This window comes from Yamadazyma tenuis, chromosome 2, assembly GCF_029203305.1.
Source record: "Yamadazyma tenuis chromosome 2, complete sequence".
Classification (NCBI taxonomy): Eukaryota; Fungi; Ascomycota; class Pichiomycetes; order Serinales; family Debaryomycetaceae; genus Yamadazyma; species Yamadazyma tenuis.
This window is the reverse complement of record NC_089462.1, coordinates 1,682,850-1,706,113: the sequence shown is the minus strand read 5'-3', so window position 1 is coordinate 1,706,113 and position 23,264 is coordinate 1,682,850. Positions and strand designations below refer to the sequence as shown.

Genomic DNA, 23,264 nt, shown 5'->3' with positions numbered 1-23,264 from the left:
ATCTCTACTCACCAAATAACCGTCTAACCTTCTTAAGAATCGAGTCTTTCTCAGGATCATAAGGATGGTCTTTTGAAGGAATCTCAAGAATGGCAGGAAATGCATTGGTATACGAATCAACCCTATGTCTTATCAAGTCTGCCAAGTGCTGGTTGATCAATAAAATGGCAATATCCTTTCTCACGGTGGTGAAGGTTTCAAATGCTTCTTCAATTTCCTCGACCGACGTCTTGCCGGGGGTCACCGTCAAGAAGTTGGTTTCCTTGCCATCCTCGCCGGAGACCTGGCCCACGCCCGCCAACAATAAGCCGGTGATGGAGTCTTCATCGGCAATGGCCGCCAACAACGAGCGTTTCGACATCGCATCGCTAACTGCACTCATGATGGTGTGTTCCTGAGGTGGTGGTTGATAATTGCCAGTGGGTTTTGGTGCGAACAAAATCAGGGTGAACTGGTATCTGCACACGACTCTGTTGAAGCTGCCGTGCGCTGAAGCTTTGTGCGAAATTGCAAATATGCTGCAAATACAACCATGTTTTCACCAGGCCAAAAACATTTTCAACGCATGGAGAATAGTGATCTATCGGTGTTGGTTAGAGCTAGCCAGGAACTATTCAAGCTTCACTGCGGCTGGACATACTGCCCCAGAAAGCAAAGTGTGATTATATCAATCGAGAACGAAGAGGACTTTAATGAAATGGTCCGGCAGGTCTCAGATATATTGGTATGCTACAGTATCTGTTTAGAATTCAAACCCAGTCCTTAGTATTTAGAAATTCCATTATGCTACAAAATCATCAAAATCAAGGGTGACGGTTGGGGTGCAGTAAAAGATGTCCTTCCAACTTGCCCCAGACACTTTAGAAGCACTCGTTGTATTACACTGAGGAAGTCGAGCAGAAATTAAAACAATTGCCTGCTCTTAACATTTTGGAGCTCAGGATGGAATCGTGTTGTCAACACTTCTGGCTCACTACTGGCCACAGTTGGACTTTACTAGTGATGTGTTTAAAAACCTCGAGCATCTAGAGGTTTACAATACACCTGAGTCCACAATGGGAAAGGTTGCAGAAGTTGAAGTTGGTGAGCTTGTCCATCTTCTCATTCACGGTGACAGTGGATTAGTATGTAGTCAATGAATGGTTTTGCAGCCATTGAAAAATGAAGGTCTGATGGGGTACGGCCGGATAATTAAGATGGTGTAGGAAATGCAAGATGGGTAGGAAGGGTAGGAAGGGTAGGAAGGGTAGGATGGGTAGGAAGGTCAGAAAGTATAGGGTAGAGAGTGTTTGAAGGTTAGAAGCGTAAGAAGTGTATAGCGTATGCAGAATATGGGAGGTCAAAGAGTAGAGCGCGCATCAACAATTTTTCACCAATGATTCTGATGAGACCAGTCACAGGCGTACGTAGGGCGACCGCCAGAATGACCCCCACAACATGGTGGCGGCTCACACGAGCCGTCCACAGCACCGCCCCCACATGGGCCGGACACTCGAAGTGGCAGAACATCCGCCACGACAAGGCCAAGAACGACGCCAAAAAGTCCCGCGAAGCATACGCCATTGCCAGTCGCATAGAGACCAGTGTCAAACAAGGCGGAGTAGAGGGCAACGCCCAGCTCGCGACGTTGATGGAGAAGGCCAAGAAGTTGAACGTGACGAAAAAAATCGTGGAAAATGCCGTTAAAAGAGGTAACGGGGAGACTATTGGTGACGAAAAGCCCATGAGTGCGGTGACATACGAGTTCATGGGACCTGGTGGGGTGGCGATGGTGGTGGAGGCCACCACCGACAACAAGACACGCACGGTGGGACTCGTGCGACACGCATTGTCCAAGTTCAATGCCTCTTTGAGTCCATGTTTATACATGTTTGAGCGGAAGGGACGGGTGGTGTTTGCGCCACGGGACGGGGACGAAACGTTGGACGACTTGTTGGAGGTGGCAATCGATGTGGGGGCCGAGGACGTCGAGGAGTTTGTGGACCATGACCAGGAGTACAACGGGGAGAGGTTATTTCAGGTGATTACAGACCCGAGCCAGGTGGGCGACATTTCCAACCAATTGTCGCAGAAAGGGTACCAGTTGAAGGACACAAACGTGGAGTATGTGTCGGGAGAAGAGAATGAGGTTGAGTTTCCGGCTGACGAGAAGGCCTTCAACAAGGCATTGGAGATGCTTGATGAGATTCCTGAGATCACCGAGTATTACACCAACATCCGGGACAGTCCAGATGCCTAGGCATTGGCTACTGCCAGACATTGGATAGTTCCAGGCATTGGCCACTGCCATTAGCTACTTCCAAGCATTGCCAGGCATTGCCAGGCATTGCCAGGCCGTTATTCTACTTTCTGTACATAGTGATAGTTGTATATTATGCAACATAGACCCGAATCTACTCTTGTTTGACCTCCTTTTCAAGAGCCTCTTTTTTTACCTGCTCGTTAAGAACGTCGTCCAAGGCCGACAAGTCAGCATTCTTCCACAACCTCAAGTGCTTGTCGTGAGCAAAGTGCCTATAGGTGAAGTAGCAGGCCGAAGACACAGCAATACCCACGGCAAAGAAAAGTGGGTACATTTCCACAGGCACCGGAGGCTTGTTGGACTTTTTGGCCGCGTTCATTAATATTCTGGAAGGAAGCATGTTGTGATGGGAGAGTTAATGATGAATTTTTATCGACCCACCAAAGAGTGAGGGTGGTGCGCACGACTGGAATGCGAGTATTTTGGTTGGTGGAGGGATCAGGTCGTGGCCTTACTAGCTGCGAATTTTAATGCTAAAGCCTCTCGATTGAGTCCCGCAATGTATCGTACACCAACCAGCTTACTGCCATTGATGGGACAATTTTGTACAAGTTGGCGGTGAGACCCTTATAAGCACCGGTAAACCCCTCGTCCCGGAACATTGCCACCAATGCCGCCCCCACCGACCGGTACTGGAACCCCAACTCTCCCCCCGCCATGCTTGATACTTGGTACCGCTTACGCAATACATCTAATGGGTAGATTAACACTCCGCCCACAAAAGAGGAAAATGCCCCGGCTGCGAGTTTCCACCCCGGATTTGAAAAGTCGCGAGACAGTTGGGACATTGACTCTCGGAGCTTTTCGTAAAGGGTAAAATTGATTGCCACGTACGGGACCACTCCCAAACTGGTGGGCACCATTCCGCGGTAGAGCGCCAACACCCCGCCTTCGTTGACCACCACCTCCCGGGCGGTGGCCCATACTCCTGGCGGTTTCATGAGCTTGCCCTTGTCGAGCTTGGCGAGAGACGCGGTGCGGACGCTGATCCGGGCCCGGATAAGATCCAACGGGTACGTGGCCAATACCGACAAAAACCCGCCCATCGACGACGCCACCACGCGCTCGGCCAGCGTCAATTCGTGTGAGGGCCTTGGCCATTTGGCTAATATGGTGTTTTTGCAGTTTTCAAATACAGCAAACTGGATGGCCGAGTAGGGGAAAATACGGATACAGTTGAGGGTGTTTCCTCTGAAGAGCCCGCGCCACCCTTCGTCGGAGTACATTTTGAAGATGGTAGCGAACATGCCGTTATAGGCCTGGTTGGAGCCGGGCCCTTGGAGTTGGAGGAGGATCTTGGCCCGTTCGAACGGGGACACCACTGTCCGGGACACGGCGCCGGCGACTCCACCGGCGATGAGTGAGGCATTGGACGGGTCTTTGAGCCATGCAAGGGGCTGGGATTGTGGGTCTGGCATGAGAGAGTTGTCGGCGACGACGCAGACACAAACGGCGAGTGCGATAGCGAGTGCGAGTGCGACACCGGGTGCGACAGTGCGACACCGGGGGCAACATACGACACCCGACACGACACCATCCCCATGTCTGCCCATCCGTACAATCAAGCGTATTATTATCCTATAAACCAAGCGTGTTTGTACTCAAGTTTTTGTCCTTTGTACCCAACGTGTCTGTGCTCTACACTAGAGCGTGGAATCCGCTACCTAATACTCCGACAACACCTTCTCAATCGCATCAACCAAAATGTCCGCGTGCTTCTCTTCAAACACCAAAGTAGGCCTCAACCTCACACTATCCTCAGCACAACCTCCAATGTTCACCCCCACGCTCTTCATGTCCACCAAAAACTTGTCTCTCCGAGATGGTTCGTCAAACGACCACGCAATAAACGTACCTCTGCCTTTTCCTCTCAAGTTCTTCAAATAATCAGGATACTTCACCTGCAAGTCCTCCAACTTAGCAAACAAGTACTTCCCGACCCGGGCCGCAACCGCCGGCAAATCATGCTTGATCACCTCGGCTCCAATGGCACCTGCCAAAATCATTCTGGCTGGGTCTCCACACCAAGTATTAAACTGACGGTAGGCGGTGTTAGGCACGATTTCGGGGTCGTGGAAGTAGTATCCAGCTGACTGGAACTTCTTGGAAAACGTCACCATATCAGGCGCAGGCGTGATGTTCAAGTGTTCATGACACCACAACACTCCGGTAGCCCCAACTCCCGTTTGTACTTCGTCCACAATCATTAACGACTGGTGCTTCAACGTGAGGTCCCGCAACCCCTGGAAAAAGTACGCCAGGCCGTGGTTGTCTCCGCCCTCCGACTGGATGGGCTCAACCAACAAAGCGGCAATCGCACAGTGCCAGTTGGTATAGATATCGTCCACAATCTTCAAGCACCGGTCATCCTCCGCCTTGTTGACGGCCTCGTACTTGTCCAATGGGTACTGATACGAAGGGAAATCGGCTTTGGGCCATTTGAATGCTGGCAAGTCCAATTTATGGATAGGCTTGGAGCAGGTGGTGGAACCACTGGCAAACAACCGGCCATGGAACGACCGCTTGAACGACAAGATCGCCAACTCGGGGGAGCCAGGGCTTTGGTTCTGCATCACCGACAGGTTTTCCTGGGCCGTGAATGGTTTGTTATAACCTCTTTTTTGCGCCTGGTGGTACATGAAAGCAGCTTTAAACGCCAACTCGTTGGCGTCGGCCCCGGACAAGCCCAGCCACACCTGGGTCTGGCCCTTGGGAGCCACGTCCAATAATCCCTGGACAATCTGTTCCAATTCTTCACTGGGGAAGTTTCCCAACGCTGGACGGTTGACAATGGCATTGATCATGTTGGGGGAGGTGGCAGCCGCCACCAACGCCGGGTTGTTGTACCCCAAGGGGATGGAGGCGATCTGGGCATACACGTCCAAGTACGCGTTGCCGTCCACGTCCACAATGTAGTTTCCTTGGGAATTTTTGTAGTCGGCCACAAAGTAGACAGCTCTGCTATCAAACACCTTACCAAGCGATTGTTTCTTGGCGGTGGACACGGGGCCAGGGAAGGTGGCCTTGATGACCGGGGCTTCGGGTTCGTGGGGGAAGTATGAGTCGGCGATGGACTTTGTCATTGAAGAAAAACACCAGAAGGCGGATCGAGAGGTATTTATATGGGATGGAGATTGCGCGCTGTGCCCGATTGGGACTGCCGCTAGGGTTTTTGGGTAAGTGAATGCGGGTGGCATAACTGCGACAGGTGGTGGGAAACCTAGTGCGCGGGCGGGTGAGACATCGCCAGGCGAGTTATACGCCTGGGTGCGCCGCGCCAGTGCCGCTAAGATTGATCCGATGACCCCCACGCGCCCGCCACCTGCACGACCACCTGGATGGGGGCACGACCACCCACCCGGACGGCGCACGACCCCATCTCTCCACGTGACTGCGCGCCCTTCACGTGACATTCCCGCGCCCTCAAAAACAACAACAGCGATGAGCCCTCCTGCTTCCCCTAAATCATCCCACATCGACATGGACGACATCGACCTGATGATCACCGAGTCCATCGCCGGCGCCGCGCCCAACACTACCTCCCCGTCTTCGAACCACGTCGCCACCGCTTCTAAGCGTTCCGCTTCCGATGCTCCCTCCCCCGAACCCAAGCGCACAAACACTTCCAAATCATCCACTGACTTGGACTTGCAGTTCGAAATGGCCCTAGAGTCACATTCCCACGGCGATAGCAACGGTGCCTCTGTACCACTGGCCGCCAAATCCCCCACCAAATCCCCCACCAAATCCCTGGGTGATATCTCTCAATCCACAAACAACAACACCCATGAACCTACCACAAACTCACCAAACGATACCCCCAAGCCCGCCCGCACCGTGCTCCACCAGGGGGTCGAGATCCCGGCCGACTCCGAGCTCCTCAACTCGTCGTCTGCCTTCACCGCCTACACCGAGCTCTCGCACCAACTCTCGCACCAGCTCTCGTCACCAGCCATGACCACCACCCACCTCACGGCCCTCCCCATGGCCATCGTGGCAGCAGACTTCTTGCCGCCACGCACCCAGCTCCTCGTCAACACGCTTCCATCGTTGGACAACCTCGCAACCCAAATTCTTCGAATCTTCACGGTGGGCCCGTACCAGAAAATCATCGACTTGGTGTCCAACGTCGACACCGCCGCTGGGGCCAGCTTCCGCGACTTGACGTCGCTCTTTGAGTTCACCAAGAAGCTCTACTCGGACGAAGACCCGTTTTTGGCGGTGTCGCATGTGGCTCCCGGCACCTGGAATCACTCTGAGTCCACCCCGGCCCCATTTAAAAACCGTGAACAGAGCATTGAGTCGACGTTGCGCAAGGTCAACCTTGCAACCTTCTTGTTGGCGACACTCGGGGTCATCGAGGTGGGTTTTTTCTACTTGAACGAGTCGTTTTTAGGGATTTTCTGCCCGTTGAATAACTTGGACCCCCACAACAGCTTGAGTAACCACCTTGAAAATACGGGTCTGACGGTGGGTGGTAGTACCCCCGGTGCCGGCGACCGTATCGGCAAGCTTCTCAAGCTGCAAGCCATTTTATACTTGGATTTGAAGACACAAGCGTACATCTCGGCCATCGAAGCAGGGGAGCGATCGCGGGTTGAAGTGTTGGACGACATTCTCCCCGACAACTTGGATGCGATTTTAATGGAAAAGCGCCTGACCAAGATCTTGAGTCCCACCGAGCTGGACTTCATTGACCGGTGCAAGAGCCGTCGTACCATTCTCTTGAACTATCCCGACAACTCGACTTTGAGTGAGGAATACGACTGGTTTCTGTTTTTGCGCAGTCTCTTTGAGTTTGTGGGCAAGAATATGCTTTTCCTCATTTGGGGCAACAAGAAAATCACCAAGCCCCGGCCCGACGACACCAAGCCCGCCGCCGCCACTGCCCCGTTATCGGGTGATGAGCCGGCCACCTCGGGCGAACTCACCGACACGTTGCTCCCATCCGAGATCTTGGAAAAGCAGTTGCACGTCCAAATGGCCCATGGTCCCGGCAGAATCTCCATGCGGAGACCGTGGACCCGCGAGGAAGAAAAGGCGTTGCGCCACGCGTTAGAGCTTGCGGGACCCCACTGGTCCAAGATCCTCGAGTTGTTTGGTGCTGGAGGTAAAGTGTCAGAAGCCTTGAAAAACCGGACCCAGGTGCAACTTAAGGACAAGGCCAGAAACTGGAAAATGTTTTTCCTCAAGAGCGGTTTGCCGGTGCCTCAGTACTTACTGAAGGTGACGGGAGACTTGGAGAGAGACGACCGGCTGAAGCGGGCCAAGAAGACGGCGGCAGCTCCCATTCCCAACATTGCTAAAGCTCAAGCTGAGTGAATTTGCAGCCAGCGACATTTGATTCGCGACCGCCAGTCGCACATTTTGTTGAGTTCGCACCCGAAATCACCAGTTTTCCTACCCTCATGGTTAGTTTGAATTGTATTGCAGACGTTTGTATCGTGCCCATTGGCACCGGTAGTGCCTCAGTGTCCGACGAGGTTACACTTATCACCAAGTTCTTACGTGAGAACCCCGAAGGTTTGACTGTCACGTTGCACTCAGCTGGCACCACCATCGAGGGCAACTGGGACGTGGTCATGGGAAAAATCGGTCAGATGCACGAGTTATTACACCACCACGGAGTGGTCCGGATCCAGAGCGACATCAGAGTCGGCACAAGGACCGACAAGTCTCAGAAGAGCATCGATAAGGTGAGAATCGTGGAAGAGAAGTTGAAGAAACTTGTATAATAATGTATTATAGAATATAAATATCTACCAAGCACACGGCCCCAGCCGTCACCTGGCATTCCCAGCCGTCACCTGGCATTCCCAGCCGTCACCTGGCATTCCCAGCCATCACCTGGCGGCCCCGGTACTCTTGTCAAGCTCCTTCGTCCACGCATCAAGCTCATCCACCAATTGATCAAGCTTCTGACTCCGGTCGTCGATATCGTCGAGAAGCTTTACGTACGCCCCATACTCCTCGTCTACAGCCGTTAGTATAACCAATGTCCCGGTGGTTGTCGCGGTTTACAGTACATACCAATTGCTTTAAGGGTGTTGGAGTGGGTGTCCAACGCATCGAGCTTTTGCTCCAACTTGATATAATTGAGCGCCTGGTTGGTGTTCAAGTTCTCCAATAAGTTCAAGTCAATAGTCGCCACCTCCGTGTCAGACTCCACAAGCCGCGACAACGTCGTAAGCCCGTGGTATGCCAACTTACCAGTATCCCTCAGGGCAGACATGGAAAATGTTTATTTGGTACTGCGAATTCTATTTACAAGTGCGCTACCGGCCACGGAACTGTTTATATAATGGTTGCTTAGAAGCAACGATATTGGCCCATTTCTTGGTGGGTCTTGCGTTTAAGAGCTCAAGGTAGTCCACAGGTGCCGGTTTTTCCACGAGTTTGGTGGGACTAACTCGAATCAAGGACTTTTCGGTGACAATCTCACACACCCCAGGAAGCTTCGCAGATGCTTTTCTTAACGCTTCCTTGGCCACCCTCTCGTGAAGGTTCCCTCTGATCTCAAACAAGATCTTACCGGTCCGCACACGCGTGGCCCAGTGCGAGAAGGCCCCCTTCCCCTTCCCCATTCTGGTCTGGTTACCTTTGACACACACGGCCAAGTCGCACGAAAACCTGGTTAATAAATCGGCCCCTGAAGGCCTGATTTCCCGCATAATCACATTATGCGCCTCTTTGAGTTGCGTGGCGGTCATACGGATCCCGTTGGACTTGAGGCGCAAGCCAAACTGGCCAAATTCTAGAGAATTCCCCTTGAGCGACCCGCCGACCCTGGCGCCCACGCGGCCCTTCATGGACTTTCTTATTCTCTTAAATCTGGGAGCAAACTCGTGCTTGAACCGCACAGCCATGAGAGACATGAGCGGCGACACACAGGGGGGCGCCGAGATGCGACTTCCCGAAGCCAACCCCGCCAATAACGGTGATGCTAGCCTGAACATGGTAATGAAAAATTTGAGTTGAGTGCGACTTTGAAGTTGTGCGACTTTACTTGGTGGAGAAGTAGCCCTGCCACGACTCCAGAGGTCTTCGCCGTGGGTATATAGCAAAGCCATATCCTTGATTTTGTTTATTGATCGATATAGTCTATCCTATGAGTTCTCCTTTTTCGTGTACGGAGGTGGAGCATGCTTCTTATCCAAAATATTATAGAGTTCTGTTCCTGTCACGTCTGGCAATATACCTGGATAGTATTTTGGCGCTTTTATACTAGTGCAATAAGAACCGTTATTATTTTTTACAAACGTTCTGAGCACCCAAGACACAGTGGTAGCCCAATCCATAAACTTCAGGTTTATTGTCATTTGTCTGTTGACACCAGTTTCGGTATAGTCTTCCACAAGACACAAGATATTCTCATGTAGTATTTCAAAATGAGTGTTGACTAATTTGGCTTTGAATTCGCTCAATTCTTCTAATATGGTGCAAATTTCTTTGTGGGATCCCTTTTCTCTGTTCTCACCAATGCCATTCCCACTACTATGACATTGTAACAAATCCTCAAATCTTTTGTTGTGTATTTTAGATTCTTTAGAAGCCTTCATTCTCCTAAAAGTTTCTCCAATAATAAGTTCTACGTTTTATAGTTACACTTTACTCTTCAATGATATCGAGAATTCTGTTGCCAACAGGCTTACCTTTTTATGTTCCGCAGTGAAGTATCTTCCTTCATAGTATTGGATGTATTGCGTTGTTTGTCCTGAATAACAAACTTTCGTGACCCATCCTGCCTTGGGGACTTCTGAAGCAATATATTTCCCATTGCCTTTGACCACGTCAAGTGCCTAATTCAAGGTTTTCAGGTTTATTATAAGTTCCATATAACCATGAGTATTAGAATAGTTGTTGATAATGCATGTGATGTACAGATGGAACGAGTCGTAACGAACAACGGTTGGCATTGCTTTTAGCGTGTCCAAGTCGTCTAATGAAAGCCAGCATCTAGTTCTTTCTTGTCTTGGATTTTTCACCAGTGAGAGAACTTCCGACCTTTTTCTGCGGTTGAGGCAGTATCATATAGTTCAGGAGAGACAATTGAGTATATTAACATATGGAATATAGATTATTGCTGCGAAAAGAGAAAGGATGAAGAAGAAAACAAATACGATGTTGCGTGCGGGAATGCCGGGACAGACAATTGGTCTATCACTTGGAGCTGGGATGCGACTGTGGCTTCCACCCGGTGCACCTTGGAAACTGGATGTGTGCCCGTGAAATATAGCTCAATTTAGTTTACAGCGCCAACTACTCTCAATACAGGACTCGAACTTTGCTTGGTGTCTGGGACAGCTTTTGATCAACCAACTTCTCCTTACCTTAAGTAACAGGCTTTCAACCCAAGGGTGACCTTTTGAAAGTGGTGTAAAAACCACTATAAACTTTTATTCCTATTTACAAGTGTTTGACGCTTAACGGATTTCGATGCCGAAATACTCAATCAAGTCGTTCTGCACGTCACTATGGATCTGATTGATCTCTGAGTTGGTCAAGTTGCGGTCCATCGACTGGTAATTCACTCGGTAGCACTGCGAATGTCTTGCAGTTTTAGGGTGCTTGAACTCATCAATCAAACTCACACTTTCTATCAAATCTCCACCATAGTTCCGGATCGATTCCATCACATCATTGGCGTGTAAAAGGCTTCCGTCTGGCAACCAAAACGAAACGTCCCGCTTGATTCCTGGGAATTTCGAGTACGGTTGGAAGGTGGTCACCTTTCCCTGCTGGAACTGGCTGCCAAATCGCGGGTCGAGAGTCCAGAAGAGCCTAATATCGGGAATTCCAAATAACAACATGGCGATTCGGTCGAGGCCCACCCCAAACGCCCATCCGATGTGGTCGGTGCTCAAGCCAGCATTGACCATGACCGGTTGCCGCACAAGCCCCAGGCCACAACATTCAAGCCATTCGCCTTTCCACCAAACTTCGATCTCGTACGAGGGAGCGGTCCACGGAAAGTACGCCTCCACCCACCGTACGCGCAACGGCTCGTTGAGGTAAGGCTCGGTCGATCCAGCGGCGGCAGCACTGGCCTTGGCTGCCTCAAACACCGTGTGCACCAACAACTCCATCGTGCGCTTCAAGTGCGCAGACACCAATTCCACTTCTCTATTTTCCATATACTCTTGCTTGGGGTTGGCCGGTGATTGGGCAGCACAGTCTTCCACCACCAAGTTGGTGGTAGGAATCGAGTCGATGTCACGTTGCAACTGCTCAAATAGTCCCGGCTGGTTTCTGTCCCAGACCCGAGCTCCTTCCATCTGGTGGAAAGCGGGATAGTGAGTTCGGTCGATTTCATCTTTGCGGTACACGTCGGCGGTGATGAAGTATCCGGGGGTCTTCATCAACGAAAAGCACTCACCTTCGTGGGCTGAGGTGTGTGTTCTCAACAAATGGGTTTTATTCAAGTAGTAGGTATCAGATTTGCTTCGGCCAGGATGGTCTGGGGGAAACCCGAGCATATCGAAGTTTTCGTACGTGGTGACCACGGGCTGAAAGTCACTGTAGTACGTGTATCCAAGGCCGGTGAAGTTTTTCTCGATTAAGTGGCGGAGGATTCCGATGGGGTGGTTAGGGTTCTGGTGGAGTTGGCGTTTGGTGAGGTCGAGGATGAACTGGGGGACGTTGGTCCATTCATCGGTTTTGAAGGCCTGACCTTGGACCTCGAGCACATCGGGGTACGTTCGTTTGGTGGTGCCCATGAGCCGGGCGGGAGCGGTGCCCACGAGACGAGCTATGGTTTTTAGGGGGACGGCTCTGGTGAGGTTCATTGGAAATTTTTCAGTTTGCGCGATCGTCTGTGTTGGCTGCGAAGATTCTGGCTGCGAAACCGTAGGTGGAATACGTCTATAGTTTTGTACTTTTTCTATTGAGCTAACATGTACTAAAGGCATAGGTATTGAGAAATCCGAGCCAACGGCGAGTATAACACCCCCACATATCTGAGTGGATGTCACCACGTCTCTTGGATGTACCGTCCACTATTCTCCATCACTCGAAGATACTGATCCACCTCCTCCACCGCGCTGTCTCTTCCCTCCAAAATGTCCATTATCGTCTGTCGAACTTGCCGGGGCATCGCCCCACTCGATCCACAAACATACACAATAGCATTCTGGTTTACAATCAAGTCCCCCACAACCTGCCGTTGTTCGAACAACCCATTCTGAACGTACTGTTTCTTAGCCACTCCTGATCTCGAAATGCACGGGAACAACGAAAGCTTTCCCTGCCTTTGGAGCTCAAGCCACAAGTCCTTGAATAAGAAATCCTGTTCCTCATTTCGGAACCCATAAAACATGTACAACTGGTGATCACCGGTCTGCGTGATGTGTTCCACGAGCGACTTGACAGGGGCCACCCCAGTCCCAGTGCTTACAAGAATTACTGGTGGCTTATCGCCGTTGGCAAGCTCGAAATTAAGTCCCTGCCTATGGAGTGAAAACACTATGGGGTCTCCCGGTTGTAAAGTCTTGATCCAGCTGCTACAGAACCCTTTTCTGGTTCTCTTGATGATCGTCTGGTACTCTACAATCCCCACGAGGAGCTCCACCGTTTGAGGGTCCGGTTTGGACGCAATCAGAAACAATCTGGGCTTGACCTTGGGGAGCAAATCAAATACATGCTCCACTGGAATCGTCAAGTTATTCTCAAACTCAAGCAACGTTTCGAAGATCAGGCGCCGTGGCCGGTTGGCGTAGTTGTAGAGCTCTTCGCTATTTTCCAAGTTGCAGAAATCCTGTAGTTTTTCCTTCTCTCGAGCTCCGTCTTCAGTAGACCCATCCACGTAGTGCCAGAGACTAAAAAAGAACGACCGGGTAGGAATCGCCATAATGTCCAAGTGATGCGTCAAGAGGGTTCGGAGCGTCAAATGCCGAGCCTCGATAAGCCCTCCTTCGATGTGTGGAATCGTTCCTTTGATGCTGAGTGGTTTATCTGCAAAAGGAAGCCATAGCTTTTGCAGTTCAAGTAATGTCTGGACCATCTGCGAGCTGTTTGACGGAAACATGCCGACTGTGTCTCCCGGAACGAACTCGAGTCCTTGTGATCGGATCACCAAGTGCCTTACGTCTTGGAAATGGTCTGCTCCAGTTATCCGCCTATTAGTATCGATGGTACCGATTTTCAAGTCCTCCGCTACGTTGATACGAGAGCACGACAACTGCTTGGGAGGCTCTGCATACTCGACGTCGTCGCCGGCCTTATCGATCAACACCGTATTCTGTGGTCGGAGAATTGTCGAATCATTTAAAGGCTTCAACAGCGGGAAATGGCCCTTAATAGAGGTCATCAAATGTGATTCCCATTCGGTGTAGTAGCCATCCAAGCCCTCAGGGCTCTGTTCATCTGCTTCGCAGCGTAACGTGAGTTCTTTGCACCCAAGCTGGAGCAACCGGGTGTGGATCTTTTTGATGGCATAATTGAATTTGGGGTATGAAGAGTCACCGAGCCCAAAAGTGGCGATATAAAGATGATTAAGAAGGTCTGGAGGAAGTTTTTTTTTCAAGATGAACCTCATAAACTTCTTCCCATTGCGAGGTACCTCGCCCTGCCCGGCAGTGGCACAGATTACAATTAAAAATTGGGTTTCGGTCACCAAGTTCTTGAGTGGGTACTCATCAAGGGCTGCCACACGAGGCTTCAACAGCAAGTACTTGAGTCGCTTCAGTAGAAAAATCGCATAGTCCTGTGCCGTTCCCGTGTCCGAGCCGTAAAGGATCGTGATGGCGGTCTTGGGGTTTGCCAACTCCGGCATTCTGTATTTTCTATCTGGTACGACTTCTTTCTAAGCAGCCAAAATTCGCGACTGCGCGAATATTGGTTTTTCTTCAGTTGTTTATTTCGTTCACCACAATGGCTACAAAGAGAAAGTCCACCAGCACGACGGGACTGGCGAGAAAGAAAGCCAAGCTGCTTCCCAGCGTGGAAGAGTTCCAGAACTTCTACCTGTCGTCGTTAAAATTGATTTATGACCTTCGTGATGACGCCAATGAAAGAGTGCTTGTGACCCCGTTCATTAAGCTTCCTCCCAAAAAGTTATATCCCGATTATACTGATATCGTATCTAATCCCATCACTATTTCCGATATTCAGAGAAAGGTGACCAAGGGAAAGTACTCGGGGACTGACGCACAAGAGTTTTTGGACGATTTCAAGCTTTTGCTCGATAATGCTGCTCTTTATAACGAACCAGATTCATGGGTGGTTGCAGACGCCTCCAAAGTGTACGAGTTTGTGCGGGAACAGGTGGCTCAGTTCGTCGACGACGTGGTAGGAGAATCGTCCCACGAACTAACAAATGATGACTTGCTCCAGGCGGCTGAGCAGTTGCTTAACCTGGTGATAGAACACGAGTTTCCTGAAATCGGTGTCATTAGTGGACCTTTTATGGACAATATCAACAAGAAAGAGTACCCCGACTACTTCAAAGTCATCAAAAACCCCACTTCTTTCAACAAGGTGTTGGGAGAGTTGGATACCTCGATCATTATTCCTGAAGATCCGGTCGACGAAAACCTTGAAAGACTCTATGAAGAGACCAAATTGATTTTCTCCAATGCTCAGTCTTATAACGATCCAAACTCGTTGATCCATCAAGACTCGTTGAAGTTGGAGGAGTTGTTTGAAGACAAGTTCCAAGAGTTGAGGACCAGCTTCATTCCTGAAGCAAAACCCTTGAAGTTCAAAATCCCTGCCGTAGCGGCCATTCCTGAAAAACCTGAGCCCAAGAAGCGTGGAAGAAAGAAGAAGGTGGTGGTAGAGTCTGAGCCAGAAGAGCTGGAAAACGATAGTGATGAGGATGACATTGAAGACGAGGAAGTACTTGAAGAAGGTGCTCCTGCTCCAGAAGTCAAGGAGGAAGAAGAGGCTCCTCCGATCCCTACTTTGGAATCTAATGTCATGGGAAGAACCCAGACGCTTGGTTCGACCGACGAAGTGTTCATTAAAGACGCATATATCGCATCTTCTGCTTCCACCGTAAGCCAAATTCTCAGCCAAACCCAAGAGTTCAACAACTACAGAGCTTCACAGCCAGTTTCCAGGTACCAACTTATAAAGGACACTTTGTTCTCCAATGCCACCGACTCGTTGTCTACATTGATCGAATATAAGTTTCCCTCCAACGGCTACTGCACCCAGTCTTATACATTCTCGTTACCATCTGACTCATCCTCGTACATCACCATGAAGTTCAACTTGCATGACTACTTGTTTGGTTTGAAAGAAGAGGATATTCGCAATGGACAAAGCTTTGCAGGAGTTGCCTCTGATGAGGAGTTCCAGTGTAAGCTTTTTGTGAACGATAACGAGGTTGAAAACGGGTCCGATTCCGATGACACCTCCGACGTCAATAGATTGAGGTTACTGTATGACCTCAAGTTGAGTTTTGGGCTCAATATCGTCACTTTCGAATGTAAGGTGAGTCCCAGTGTATCGAAACTCATCAAAAAGTCAAGCACCAAACCCGAGGAAAGTGAAGAGGTTGCTGGAAGACACACCAGACACCAGTTACAACAAATGAAGAGATCGTGGGAAGTTGAAAAATACACCTTCTTCATCATCTGCAACAGCTTATAGAGATAGCCATGTAGTAATGCCATGTATTATATCAAATAGAGTATTATGCTCATCATGCACATAATAAAAGTATCAGAAATACCAGTGCTAAGATTCCTATTTACCAATACAGAAACTGGAGAACACCACCCCAAGAATCTCTTCCACCCCAATTGCTTCCCCCGTGATCTTGCCGATTCCCTCTACCGATTGGCGAAGACACTCAGATGCCAAAACTACGTCGTCTGCATCTTTCCATCTCTCAAACTCATCAAAACCATACAAAACATCCTTGACTAGAAGGTCTTTGACTCTCTCCGAAATACTTACGGGATCCGAGTTCCCAGACAGTGTGATTTCCTGGAAGGTTCCTGTCAAGTGGTCAAGTAGGTTATTAATTCCTTCTCCTGTCTTACAAGATACAGGGAAGATTGGGGACTTGGGTAAAAGCTCAGCAAATTGCAGTACAAATTCCATCTTTTCAGACCCAGATGCCAAGTCCTCCTTATTCAACACACCCACAATCTGCGCATTCGAGGCCTTCAACTCCTCGATGTGGGAGAAGAAATCATCCCCCGTATTACCAAATTCTTTTCCCATCGGAAGAACCACCAAAGCAATATCGCTTCCAAGACTCCGTGACTTTGCTCTCCTTATGCCTTCCGCTTCTATCTCGTCCGCAAGATCAATGTCTCGCACTCCAGCTGTGTCGCCAGCCACGACTTTGTATCCACTGATGTCTAGTGGAATGTCAATCGCATCTCTGGTGGTTCCAGCAATACTACTTACAATAGCTGCATCCTTATTGGCAAGGGCGTTGAGCAATGATGACTTACCTGCGTTTGGAGGGCCTAGCAACGTCATCTGAATGCCTTTCAACAAGATCTGAGACCGTTCGGTTTTTTTAAGAAATTCAAAAATTTGCAACCGGAGTTCTTGAATGTTCAGATTCACATCTTCAACCAATTGCCCTACCTCGTCTATATCATGGTCTTCTCCAAAATCAATCACGGTGGTGAGAAGCGCGATGTTGTTGAGAACCTTGAGTCGCCATTCCATGAACAACTGCTTGTTCTTCCCGGTCATAGAAGATAAAGCTGACACTCTCTGCGACTCGGTCTCAGCATCTATCATCTCTCGTATACCTTCAAGTTCGGTTAAATCTGCTCTTCCGTTCATGAATGCACGCTGCGAGAACTCACCAGGATCCGCGTACCGAATGTTGATGCCAGCACCCGGGTTGTGGAGGTGTTTGATTTCCTTTAGCACCGACTGGATGATTGCAACACCGCCATGAACGTGCAATTCCAACGAGTTTTCACCCGTGTAGGAGTTGGGTCCTTTGAAGAATAACGTTAGAGCTTCGTCAAGAATTATTCCCGTACGCGGAGACCGTATTTGCCGTAGACTTGATATTCTGTGCTGGGGGGTGGTTGTAGTCTTCGTGAGCTGTTGGAACACATACTCTGATTGTGAGCCCGACACACGTATCACCCCGATTGCGGACCGGGAGAGGGGAGTAGACAACGCGTATATCGTGGGAGTGTAGTCTCGGACGGTGCTGTGGCGTCGCACGGCATGTCGTACGGAATTTAGTACAAACGACATGGTCTATTTAACAGAAAAATGATGGGCGATGCGCATCACCAAATTGATCTCCTACACCATGAGAAGAGTATTCATATCAGCGCACAAACCGTGGAGATTCATGGCTCGACAGCTCAGCCAAAGCCATCTACATTTCCACGAGAATCCATTGGGACTCCCAAGAAACCAGGCAGGTGAACCCGAAATGCCTCGTATGCTGAGGGGTCTTCCGGTAAAGCAACGGATCCCCAACGTAAAAAAAGTGGTTTTGGTGGCATCAGGGAAAGGTGGCGTGGGGAAGTCGACTGTGTCTGTGAACACAGCGATGGCTTTAAAGAAGTTGGGCAAGAAGGTGGGAATTCTTGACGTGGATATATTTGGGCCATCTATTCCTAAACTATTGAAGCTTTCGGGAGAACCACGAATTTCCGATACCGGACGACTTATTCCTATGACTAACTACGGATTGGAATCCATGTCGATGGGGTACCTTATACCGCCCGATAGTCCAGTGGTGTGGCGAGGATTGATGGTGATGAAGGCTTTACAACAGCTTTTGTTTGAGGTCGAATGGTCCACTCTTGACTATTTGGTGATAGACATGCCACCAGGAACTGGAGATACTCAATTGACCATCAGTCAACAATTGAAAGTGGATGGTGCTGTTATAGTAAGCACACCTCAAGATATTGCTTTAATAGACGCCGTAAAGGGGATATCTATGTTTGAGAAGGTGAATATTCCAATTTTGGGGTTGGTACAGAATATGAGCTACTACTTATGTCCTAACTGCAGCCACGAGTCTCATATATTTGGACACGAGGGAGCTGCTCGGAAGGCCAGGGAAATGGGCATAGAGGTATTATCTTCTATCCCACTAAACGAGAAGATATGCGAGCAGTCGGATGCCGGCAAGCCCATTGTGGTGGTAGAGCCCGACTCACCGGTGTCAGCAGCATATGTGGAAGTGGCCCAGAAAGTTATTGATAAGATTGATTAGTTGATGGCTGCGAAATCAACTCGCACTTTTGTAAACTTTACTTACTCCACAAATGAGAAACCATGAAATGATTGTTTTATGGATGGCCTTGGCCGTGCTTGTCATTTCTGCAGCCATGCCCGACCTTGCATCGGTTTACTCCAACAAGCCTGCTGTGGATATGAAGCAGATGGGACTACCTGATACAGTTCTGGAAGGATCTTTGAAGTTTCAGAATATGATGCGCACCTTACAGAATGTGAAGCAACGGGTGGTGAACGTTGTGAAGGGTGCAGATTATGGGCCGAGGTTGGATTCACTGAATTGGGCAAAAGGTACGGCAATGACTTCTAAGGTTTCTACTGTTTTTGAACTTCCCACTTCTGAGGTTATTTCTGATATCGGAAAAACTTCTGATATCGGAACAACAACTGAAAGTACTACTGAAAGATATCCAACTACAATTTCCACTCACACCATATCCACTATTCCTATTCCCGTGGTTACCATCACCAAGACAGAGATGCCAGTCCCCCAAACTGTTACCGAAATACTTACCCAACATATTCCTCCTTCCCAAGCCACTCAAACCGCAACCATCACCGAAATATCCGTCCAGATCAGCACAGAAACAACTACCTCCACCGCCACCCTGTCTGTATCGTTGATAGCTCCAACCAACGATAACGAAAAAATACATCAGTACCTCAAAGATCTTGAAGATAAGATTGGCTCTTTGTATCAAAGCCTCGAGTCCCTCCAGCAAATGCCCAAAGAAGAACAGCCTAAGCATGATGAGTTATGGAATTCAGAAGAAGAGACTTCAACAAAGCCACCAGAACCAGTTGAGGTACAAATGTTCAAAGACCTGAATGGTCCCGAATTGGACGAAACCAAAAATGAAGAAACCACAAATACCCTAACTGATAACCGTGAACATGGAACTGGAGCCAAAGATATTCTCAACATGAAGCCTTTGCCATACAAGCTCTCGGTTTCTCCCCAGTTCCAAAATCACCAGAAAGTTGCTCTGAAACCCTCAAAATATGGCAAACCCAAAAAGCCTAACGCGTTTGCGCTCAAGGAATCAAACAACCAGATAAACAATAATGGGGTAGAAGATCTAGTGCAGAAGCTTTTGTCTCCAAAGGGCAACTCGAATCTCCAGCATAAAGAAAACGAGTCAGATTTGCAGTCTATCTACAACCTCATAAATCGGTTAGAGGAAATGTTGGACGAGCCACCCAAAATAATTTCTCCTGGAAACCAAGTTGCCAGTCCAATCAGCAAAACTCCATCTGTTTCAAACAAGGTTTTAAGTGTGGAAGCGAAATCCCTGGAGTCAGCTGCAACTGATGAGTATGAGTATATTCACAAATTCGTTTATGAAGACGGGCTCGAAGTTTCACCCAGTGAGATAGAGCAGCCCCCTACCGGTTCTTCTGGCCCATTTCAGACGTTCAAGTCTAAATCTGAGCTCAATGAAAAATATAGAGAAGAACAAGATATTATCATAACAGGAACGGCAGTTTCGATTGAGCCCAGTTCTAATTCCAATGAAACATCTAGCCACAACCACACCAGGCTACCGTTTCTGATGATGAGAGAAGAAACTGCAGAAGGTATCGCTAAAAACGGTCGTCCATATCGGTTCCACCGTCCGGGCCATGTCCGAACCCGCCATAAAAAGGCTCATAGACAGAAAAACCACACCATCTTCAACTTTGACTTGTTTGGATTCAGGTCCTCAAGCAGTCAGAACCGGGTGGCATGGATGGTGGTTGCTAGCAGCATCTTGTGTACGTTGTTATAGAATATATTACAGGATTTGCAATCGTCAAACCACATCAAAAACAGAGTCTAGCGCGACAACAAAATAATTTTGTTTTGTTTTAAAAGGAATATATTCACAGAAATAGTAAACTACATCCCTATCCCTTGCCTTCCCAACCTCCCGTCAACCCCAACACCCTATTTCCACATCCACAAATACCACGGATATGTCGTTAGAAGGCACTCCTTTGACCCCCCAGGTCACCCGCAGCAAGCCTGCCAAAACCCCCAGATCATCGAAAAAGTCGGTTTTTGATCAAACGTACATAGAGGAAGAAGACCAGACGTATGTTTATGCTGAAGGTGTGAGTGATGACGACGATGATGACGATGTGTATAGTGATGAGGACGACTTGATAGCCGAGTTGGAAGATGACGAAAATACCACCGATGTTGAGAGCGACCTACAAGATAAGGAGATCATAAACTCTGCTAGCCGCAACCAGGTGGAGCCCGAACCGTCCAACACCTTGGGTATCACTTTCGACCCCAGTAAAGCACCCAGCAAGTTCCGGAAGTTTCTTGTCAAACACGAGATTATCAGAAAAGGATTTCATTCGTCGATTGGAGTTGCTTCCTTGTGGTTCTACACGCTTGGAGCCGCCCACACGCAGTTTATCATGCCGTTGGTGGTGTTGTTTGTCATAATTTTTACCAACGACTGTATTCGGTTCAGCAACCCCGAAATAAATAAGATAGTAGTTGAACGTTTCTACTACTTGATACGGGAATCTGAAATTGACCATTTCAACGGTACCTTGTATTATTTGGCTGGATTGATCTTGGTGTTTTCCACTTTACCCAAGGACATTTCGTTGATGAGCGTGTTGCTTCTTAGCTGGGCAGACACAGCCGCTTCGACGTTTGGAAGACAATTTGGCAAATACACTTTCCAGATCACTAAGGGCAAATCATTTGCCGGAGCAATGGCGAGTTTTGCCGCAGGAATTTTCAGCTGCTACTTGCAATATCGCTTCTTCTTTGTGCACTGGCCCCAGGTGAACGAACCCGGCTCGATTATGTGGACCCCAGCCACATCCAAGTTGAGCATCCATGCGTATGCGGTTTTATGCGGTGCGGTAGCCAGTTTTTCAGAGTTTGTGGACTTGTATGGTATTGATGATAACTTCACCATTCCCGTGTTGGGGGGATTTATCCTCTACGGGGTGGTGAAAGCGTTTGAGACCTAGACTTAATTATAGATAATTGTTATATTATGATACTTCATTCATTTAGTGATACCCAGTGACGCAATTAGTGCACCTATTCATAGACATAATTCATTAAATTGTTTCCTTATTAAACTAAGACTTGAACTTCTTGTACTCGTCGTACCCCAAAGTGTGCTTCAACCCCTCGTATGTTTCAAGCTCCATCCATCCCTGGCTCAATCCCTCGCTATAAAACTTCAACGTATTGCTCTTGGACACTGAATTGTAATCAGCCTTTCTGAGCAAGTACCACAAGGTCGTAAGCTGGTCCCACTGTTGTTCTTCTGCCACACTAGGCAAGAAAGTGCCCGAATAATACCGCCCGTCGTACTCAAACGAAAGCTTGAGTCCATGAGTACCAACCTTCCAGGACAAAGCATCGCTGATGGGCGTGAAGTTATCCAATAATGTAACATCACAAGATAAATGAGGGAGCTCTGCCAACGATATTGACGGGAACCGGGGGTCCTCGAGGGCGGCTGTTAACGCAAACCGCTTGACACCCCGTTCAATTGGTTGTGCTGCAAATGTTCCAATACATCCTCTAAGGTTGTCATCTTTGTCCCAGGTGACGAATAATGGAGCTTTATTAGGAAAGCTGTCAGGGGCTTCATGGACCTCCGAAACAATGGAAGCTAATGCAAGTGGCTTGGAGTGCTTGAGTTCCGAGTACAATGTGTCGAACGCATACAAACACAATGCTTTGGACATGATTATGTGTAAGTAAGGGGTGGAAACGACTGCAAATATTCGCACTGCGAGTGATCCACGACAAAGGTGTGCAACAGGTAAAGGTGTAAATACCGCTTGAGAAGCGTATTTTCACCGTTTGAAGAAGGTATGTAACTAGCAGAAGTGGCCAGGATGGGTGAACAAAGAGATCCGAGCAAATAGAGATGAGTGAACAAAGGGTGCAACTTCCAGCTTCACGGTGATGATCTTCATTTGCAGCCAGTCAGGACACAGACTCTTTCACAAACACCACCAGACGGTAATTTCGGTTCTAGTCCATATTATCTAGTGTCTGAGTTCATCCGAAACTTTAGGTCTTTTCTGATGGTGTTCTCCAATTAGCCGACATGTTCTTGTATTCGTGTACAAGACGTGCCGCACACGACCAATGCTCAAGATAACAGATCTTTTCAGTTCGCATTAACCAGCCATTGATCATAACGACTTTCTCACACACCACATCATGGGTATATGCTTATCGTGTCTTCGTCCGAGCGAAGAGGATGATGAGTACAACGAGAGGTCTTCCTTATTGCGAAGCCAGGATTTCTATTCCGATGAGCACCTACAAGAAGAGCTTCTCAAGAAGCAACAGAGACAGCAGGAACTCAACAACATTGTCAATGAGTTATCGGAAAACCTCATCGACGTCAGCACGTTCATGAGCAACAGCACCCTCCAATCCTCAAGCACACCAAATACCCCTAACATCAATGAATACGGTGCATCACAAGATAAACAGTATCCGTACTCCATCTCACCCAATGAACGGGCAAAGATTCTTGAGGAGGTGGAAAATTTAGATCCGGCGGTGAAGGAGGCCTGTAAGGTTGAGGTGAAGGATTCGTTGTACTTGACCTTTTAAGACAAAGGTTACGAAGGCAGGACTAAGTACAGTCATGTAGATTAATGAACAGGCAAAGAGATATGTAGATAATGAATGCTCAGGTAAACCGTACAGGTATGTAGAATGAATGCTCAGGTAAACCGAACAGATATGTAGAATGAATTCTTCGGTATAAACCCACATAGATTAATGAATATAATA

The 23,264-nt window shown here is 48.6% G+C and overlaps 19 protein-coding genes across 19 annotated transcripts; 8 read left to right on the top strand and 11 right to left on the bottom strand. All coding sequences in view use genetic code 12, as the record gives it.

The window, feature by feature from the left end:
- Window positions 1-4: 4 nt before the first annotated feature.
- Window positions 5-382, bottom strand: VMA7 (H(+)-transporting V1 sector ATPase subunit F; the record flags this gene model as incomplete). Its single annotated transcript, XM_006689278.1, has 1 exon — window positions 5-382. One exon carries the CDS (start codon window positions 380-382, stop codon window positions 5-7), a length of 378 nt encoding a protein of 125 aa, XP_006689341.1.
- A 993-nt stretch (window positions 383-1,375) lies between these two features.
- On the top strand, window positions 1,376-2,239 carry PSN45_002131 (uncharacterized protein; the record flags this gene model as incomplete). The annotated part of the gene is made up of 1 exon (XM_006689280.2): window positions 1,376-2,239. The coding sequence occupies one exon, from the start codon at window positions 1,376-1,378 to the stop codon at window positions 2,237-2,239; it is 864 nt and encodes a 287-aa protein (XP_006689343.2).
- A 154-nt stretch (window positions 2,240-2,393) lies between these two features.
- PSN45_002130 (uncharacterized protein) lies at window positions 2,394-2,642 on the bottom strand (the record flags this gene model as incomplete). Its single annotated transcript, XM_006690168.2, has 1 exon — window positions 2,394-2,642. The coding sequence occupies one exon, from the start codon at window positions 2,640-2,642 to the stop codon at window positions 2,394-2,396; it is 249 nt and encodes an 82-aa protein (XP_006690231.1).
- Window positions 2,643-2,775: 133 nt separating this feature from the next.
- Window positions 2,776-3,720, bottom strand: PSN45_002129 (uncharacterized protein; the record flags this gene model as incomplete). Its single annotated transcript, XM_006689281.1, has 1 exon — window positions 2,776-3,720. The coding sequence occupies one exon, from the start codon at window positions 3,718-3,720 to the stop codon at window positions 2,776-2,778; it is 945 nt and encodes a 314-aa protein (XP_006689344.1).
- A 246-nt stretch (window positions 3,721-3,966) lies between these two features.
- Window positions 3,967-5,385, bottom strand: UGA1 (4-aminobutyrate transaminase; the record flags this gene model as incomplete). Its single annotated transcript, XM_006689282.2, has 1 exon — window positions 3,967-5,385. The coding sequence occupies one exon, from the start codon at window positions 5,383-5,385 to the stop codon at window positions 3,967-3,969; it is 1,419 nt and encodes a 472-aa protein (XP_006689345.1).
- A 358-nt stretch (window positions 5,386-5,743) lies between these two features.
- TBF1 (TTAGGG repeat binding factor) lies at window positions 5,744-7,624 on the top strand (the record flags this gene model as incomplete). Its single annotated transcript, XM_006689283.2, has 1 exon — window positions 5,744-7,624. The coding sequence occupies one exon, from the start codon at window positions 5,744-5,746 to the stop codon at window positions 7,622-7,624; it is 1,881 nt and encodes a 626-aa protein (XP_006689346.2).
- An 86-nt stretch (window positions 7,625-7,710) lies between these two features.
- On the top strand, window positions 7,711-8,037 carry ECM15 (UPF0045 protein M15; the record flags this gene model as incomplete). Its single annotated transcript, XM_006689284.2, has 1 exon — window positions 7,711-8,037. The coding sequence occupies one exon, from the start codon at window positions 7,711-7,713 to the stop codon at window positions 8,035-8,037; it is 327 nt and encodes a 108-aa protein (XP_006689347.1).
- A 108-nt stretch (window positions 8,038-8,145) lies between these two features.
- On the bottom strand, window positions 8,146-8,534 carry PSN45_002125 (uncharacterized protein; the record flags this gene model as incomplete). The annotated part of the gene is made up of 2 exons (XM_006689285.1): window positions 8,146-8,276; window positions 8,333-8,534. The coding sequence occupies 2 exons, from the start codon at window positions 8,532-8,534 to the stop codon at window positions 8,146-8,148; spliced, it is 333 nt and encodes a 110-aa protein (XP_006689348.1).
- Window positions 8,535-8,577: 43 nt separating this feature from the next.
- mrpl16 (mitochondrial 54S ribosomal protein uL16m) lies at window positions 8,578-9,258 on the bottom strand (the record flags this gene model as incomplete). Its single annotated transcript, XM_006690171.1, has 1 exon — window positions 8,578-9,258. The coding sequence occupies one exon, from the start codon at window positions 9,256-9,258 to the stop codon at window positions 8,578-8,580; it is 681 nt and encodes a 226-aa protein (XP_006690234.1).
- Window positions 9,259-9,408: 150 nt separating this feature from the next.
- Window positions 9,409-9,861, bottom strand: PSN45_002123 (uncharacterized protein; the record flags this gene model as incomplete). Its single annotated transcript, XM_006690173.1, has 1 exon — window positions 9,409-9,861. One exon carries the CDS (start codon window positions 9,859-9,861, stop codon window positions 9,409-9,411), a length of 453 nt encoding a protein of 150 aa, XP_006690236.1.
- An 864-nt stretch (window positions 9,862-10,725) lies between these two features.
- MSF1 (phenylalanyl-tRNA synthetase alpha subunit, mitochondrial) lies at window positions 10,726-12,087 on the bottom strand (the record flags this gene model as incomplete). Its single annotated transcript, XM_006689286.2, has 1 exon — window positions 10,726-12,087. One exon carries the CDS (start codon window positions 12,085-12,087, stop codon window positions 10,726-10,728), a length of 1,362 nt encoding a protein of 453 aa, XP_006689349.2.
- A 182-nt stretch (window positions 12,088-12,269) lies between these two features.
- TAH18 (NAPDH-dependent diflavin reductase) lies at window positions 12,270-14,072 on the bottom strand (the record flags this gene model as incomplete). Its single annotated transcript, XM_006689287.2, has 1 exon — window positions 12,270-14,072. The coding sequence occupies one exon, from the start codon at window positions 14,070-14,072 to the stop codon at window positions 12,270-12,272; it is 1,803 nt and encodes a 600-aa protein (XP_006689350.1).
- Window positions 14,073-14,170: 98 nt separating this feature from the next.
- Window positions 14,171-15,895, top strand: PSN45_002120 (uncharacterized protein; the record flags this gene model as incomplete). Its single annotated transcript, XM_006690175.1, has 1 exon — window positions 14,171-15,895. The coding sequence occupies one exon, from the start codon at window positions 14,171-14,173 to the stop codon at window positions 15,893-15,895; it is 1,725 nt and encodes a 574-aa protein (XP_006690238.1).
- A 96-nt stretch (window positions 15,896-15,991) lies between these two features.
- Window positions 15,992-17,482, bottom strand: MSS1 (mitochondrial splicing system protein; the record flags this gene model as incomplete). Its single annotated transcript, XM_066157799.1, has 1 exon — window positions 15,992-17,482. One exon carries the CDS (start codon window positions 17,480-17,482, stop codon window positions 15,992-15,994), a length of 1,491 nt encoding a protein of 496 aa, XP_066013896.1.
- Window positions 17,483-17,666: 184 nt separating this feature from the next.
- IND1 (Iron-sulfur protein) lies at window positions 17,667-18,461 on the top strand (the record flags this gene model as incomplete). Its single annotated transcript, XM_066157798.1, has 1 exon — window positions 17,667-18,461. The coding sequence occupies one exon, from the start codon at window positions 17,667-17,669 to the stop codon at window positions 18,459-18,461; it is 795 nt and encodes a 264-aa protein (XP_066013895.1).
- Window positions 18,462-18,528: 67 nt separating this feature from the next.
- On the top strand, window positions 18,529-20,253 carry PSN45_002117 (uncharacterized protein; the record flags this gene model as incomplete). The annotated part of the gene is made up of 1 exon (XM_066157797.1): window positions 18,529-20,253. One exon carries the CDS (start codon window positions 18,529-18,531, stop codon window positions 20,251-20,253), a length of 1,725 nt encoding a protein of 574 aa, XP_066013894.1.
- Window positions 20,254-20,440: 187 nt separating this feature from the next.
- On the top strand, window positions 20,441-21,463 carry DGK1 (Diacylglycerol kinase; the record flags this gene model as incomplete). The annotated part of the gene is made up of 1 exon (XM_006690176.2): window positions 20,441-21,463. The coding sequence occupies one exon, from the start codon at window positions 20,441-20,443 to the stop codon at window positions 21,461-21,463; it is 1,023 nt and encodes a 340-aa protein (XP_006690239.1).
- Window positions 21,464-21,577: 114 nt separating this feature from the next.
- On the bottom strand, window positions 21,578-22,195 carry PSN45_002115 (uncharacterized protein; the record flags this gene model as incomplete). Its single annotated transcript, XM_006689289.1, has 1 exon — window positions 21,578-22,195. The coding sequence occupies one exon, from the start codon at window positions 22,193-22,195 to the stop codon at window positions 21,578-21,580; it is 618 nt and encodes a 205-aa protein (XP_006689352.1).
- Window positions 22,196-22,679: 484 nt separating this feature from the next.
- On the top strand, window positions 22,680-23,081 carry PSN45_002114 (uncharacterized protein; the record flags this gene model as incomplete). The annotated part of the gene is made up of 1 exon (XM_006690178.1): window positions 22,680-23,081. One exon carries the CDS (start codon window positions 22,680-22,682, stop codon window positions 23,079-23,081), a length of 402 nt encoding a protein of 133 aa, XP_006690241.1.
- Between the last annotated feature and the right edge of the window lie 183 nt (window positions 23,082-23,264).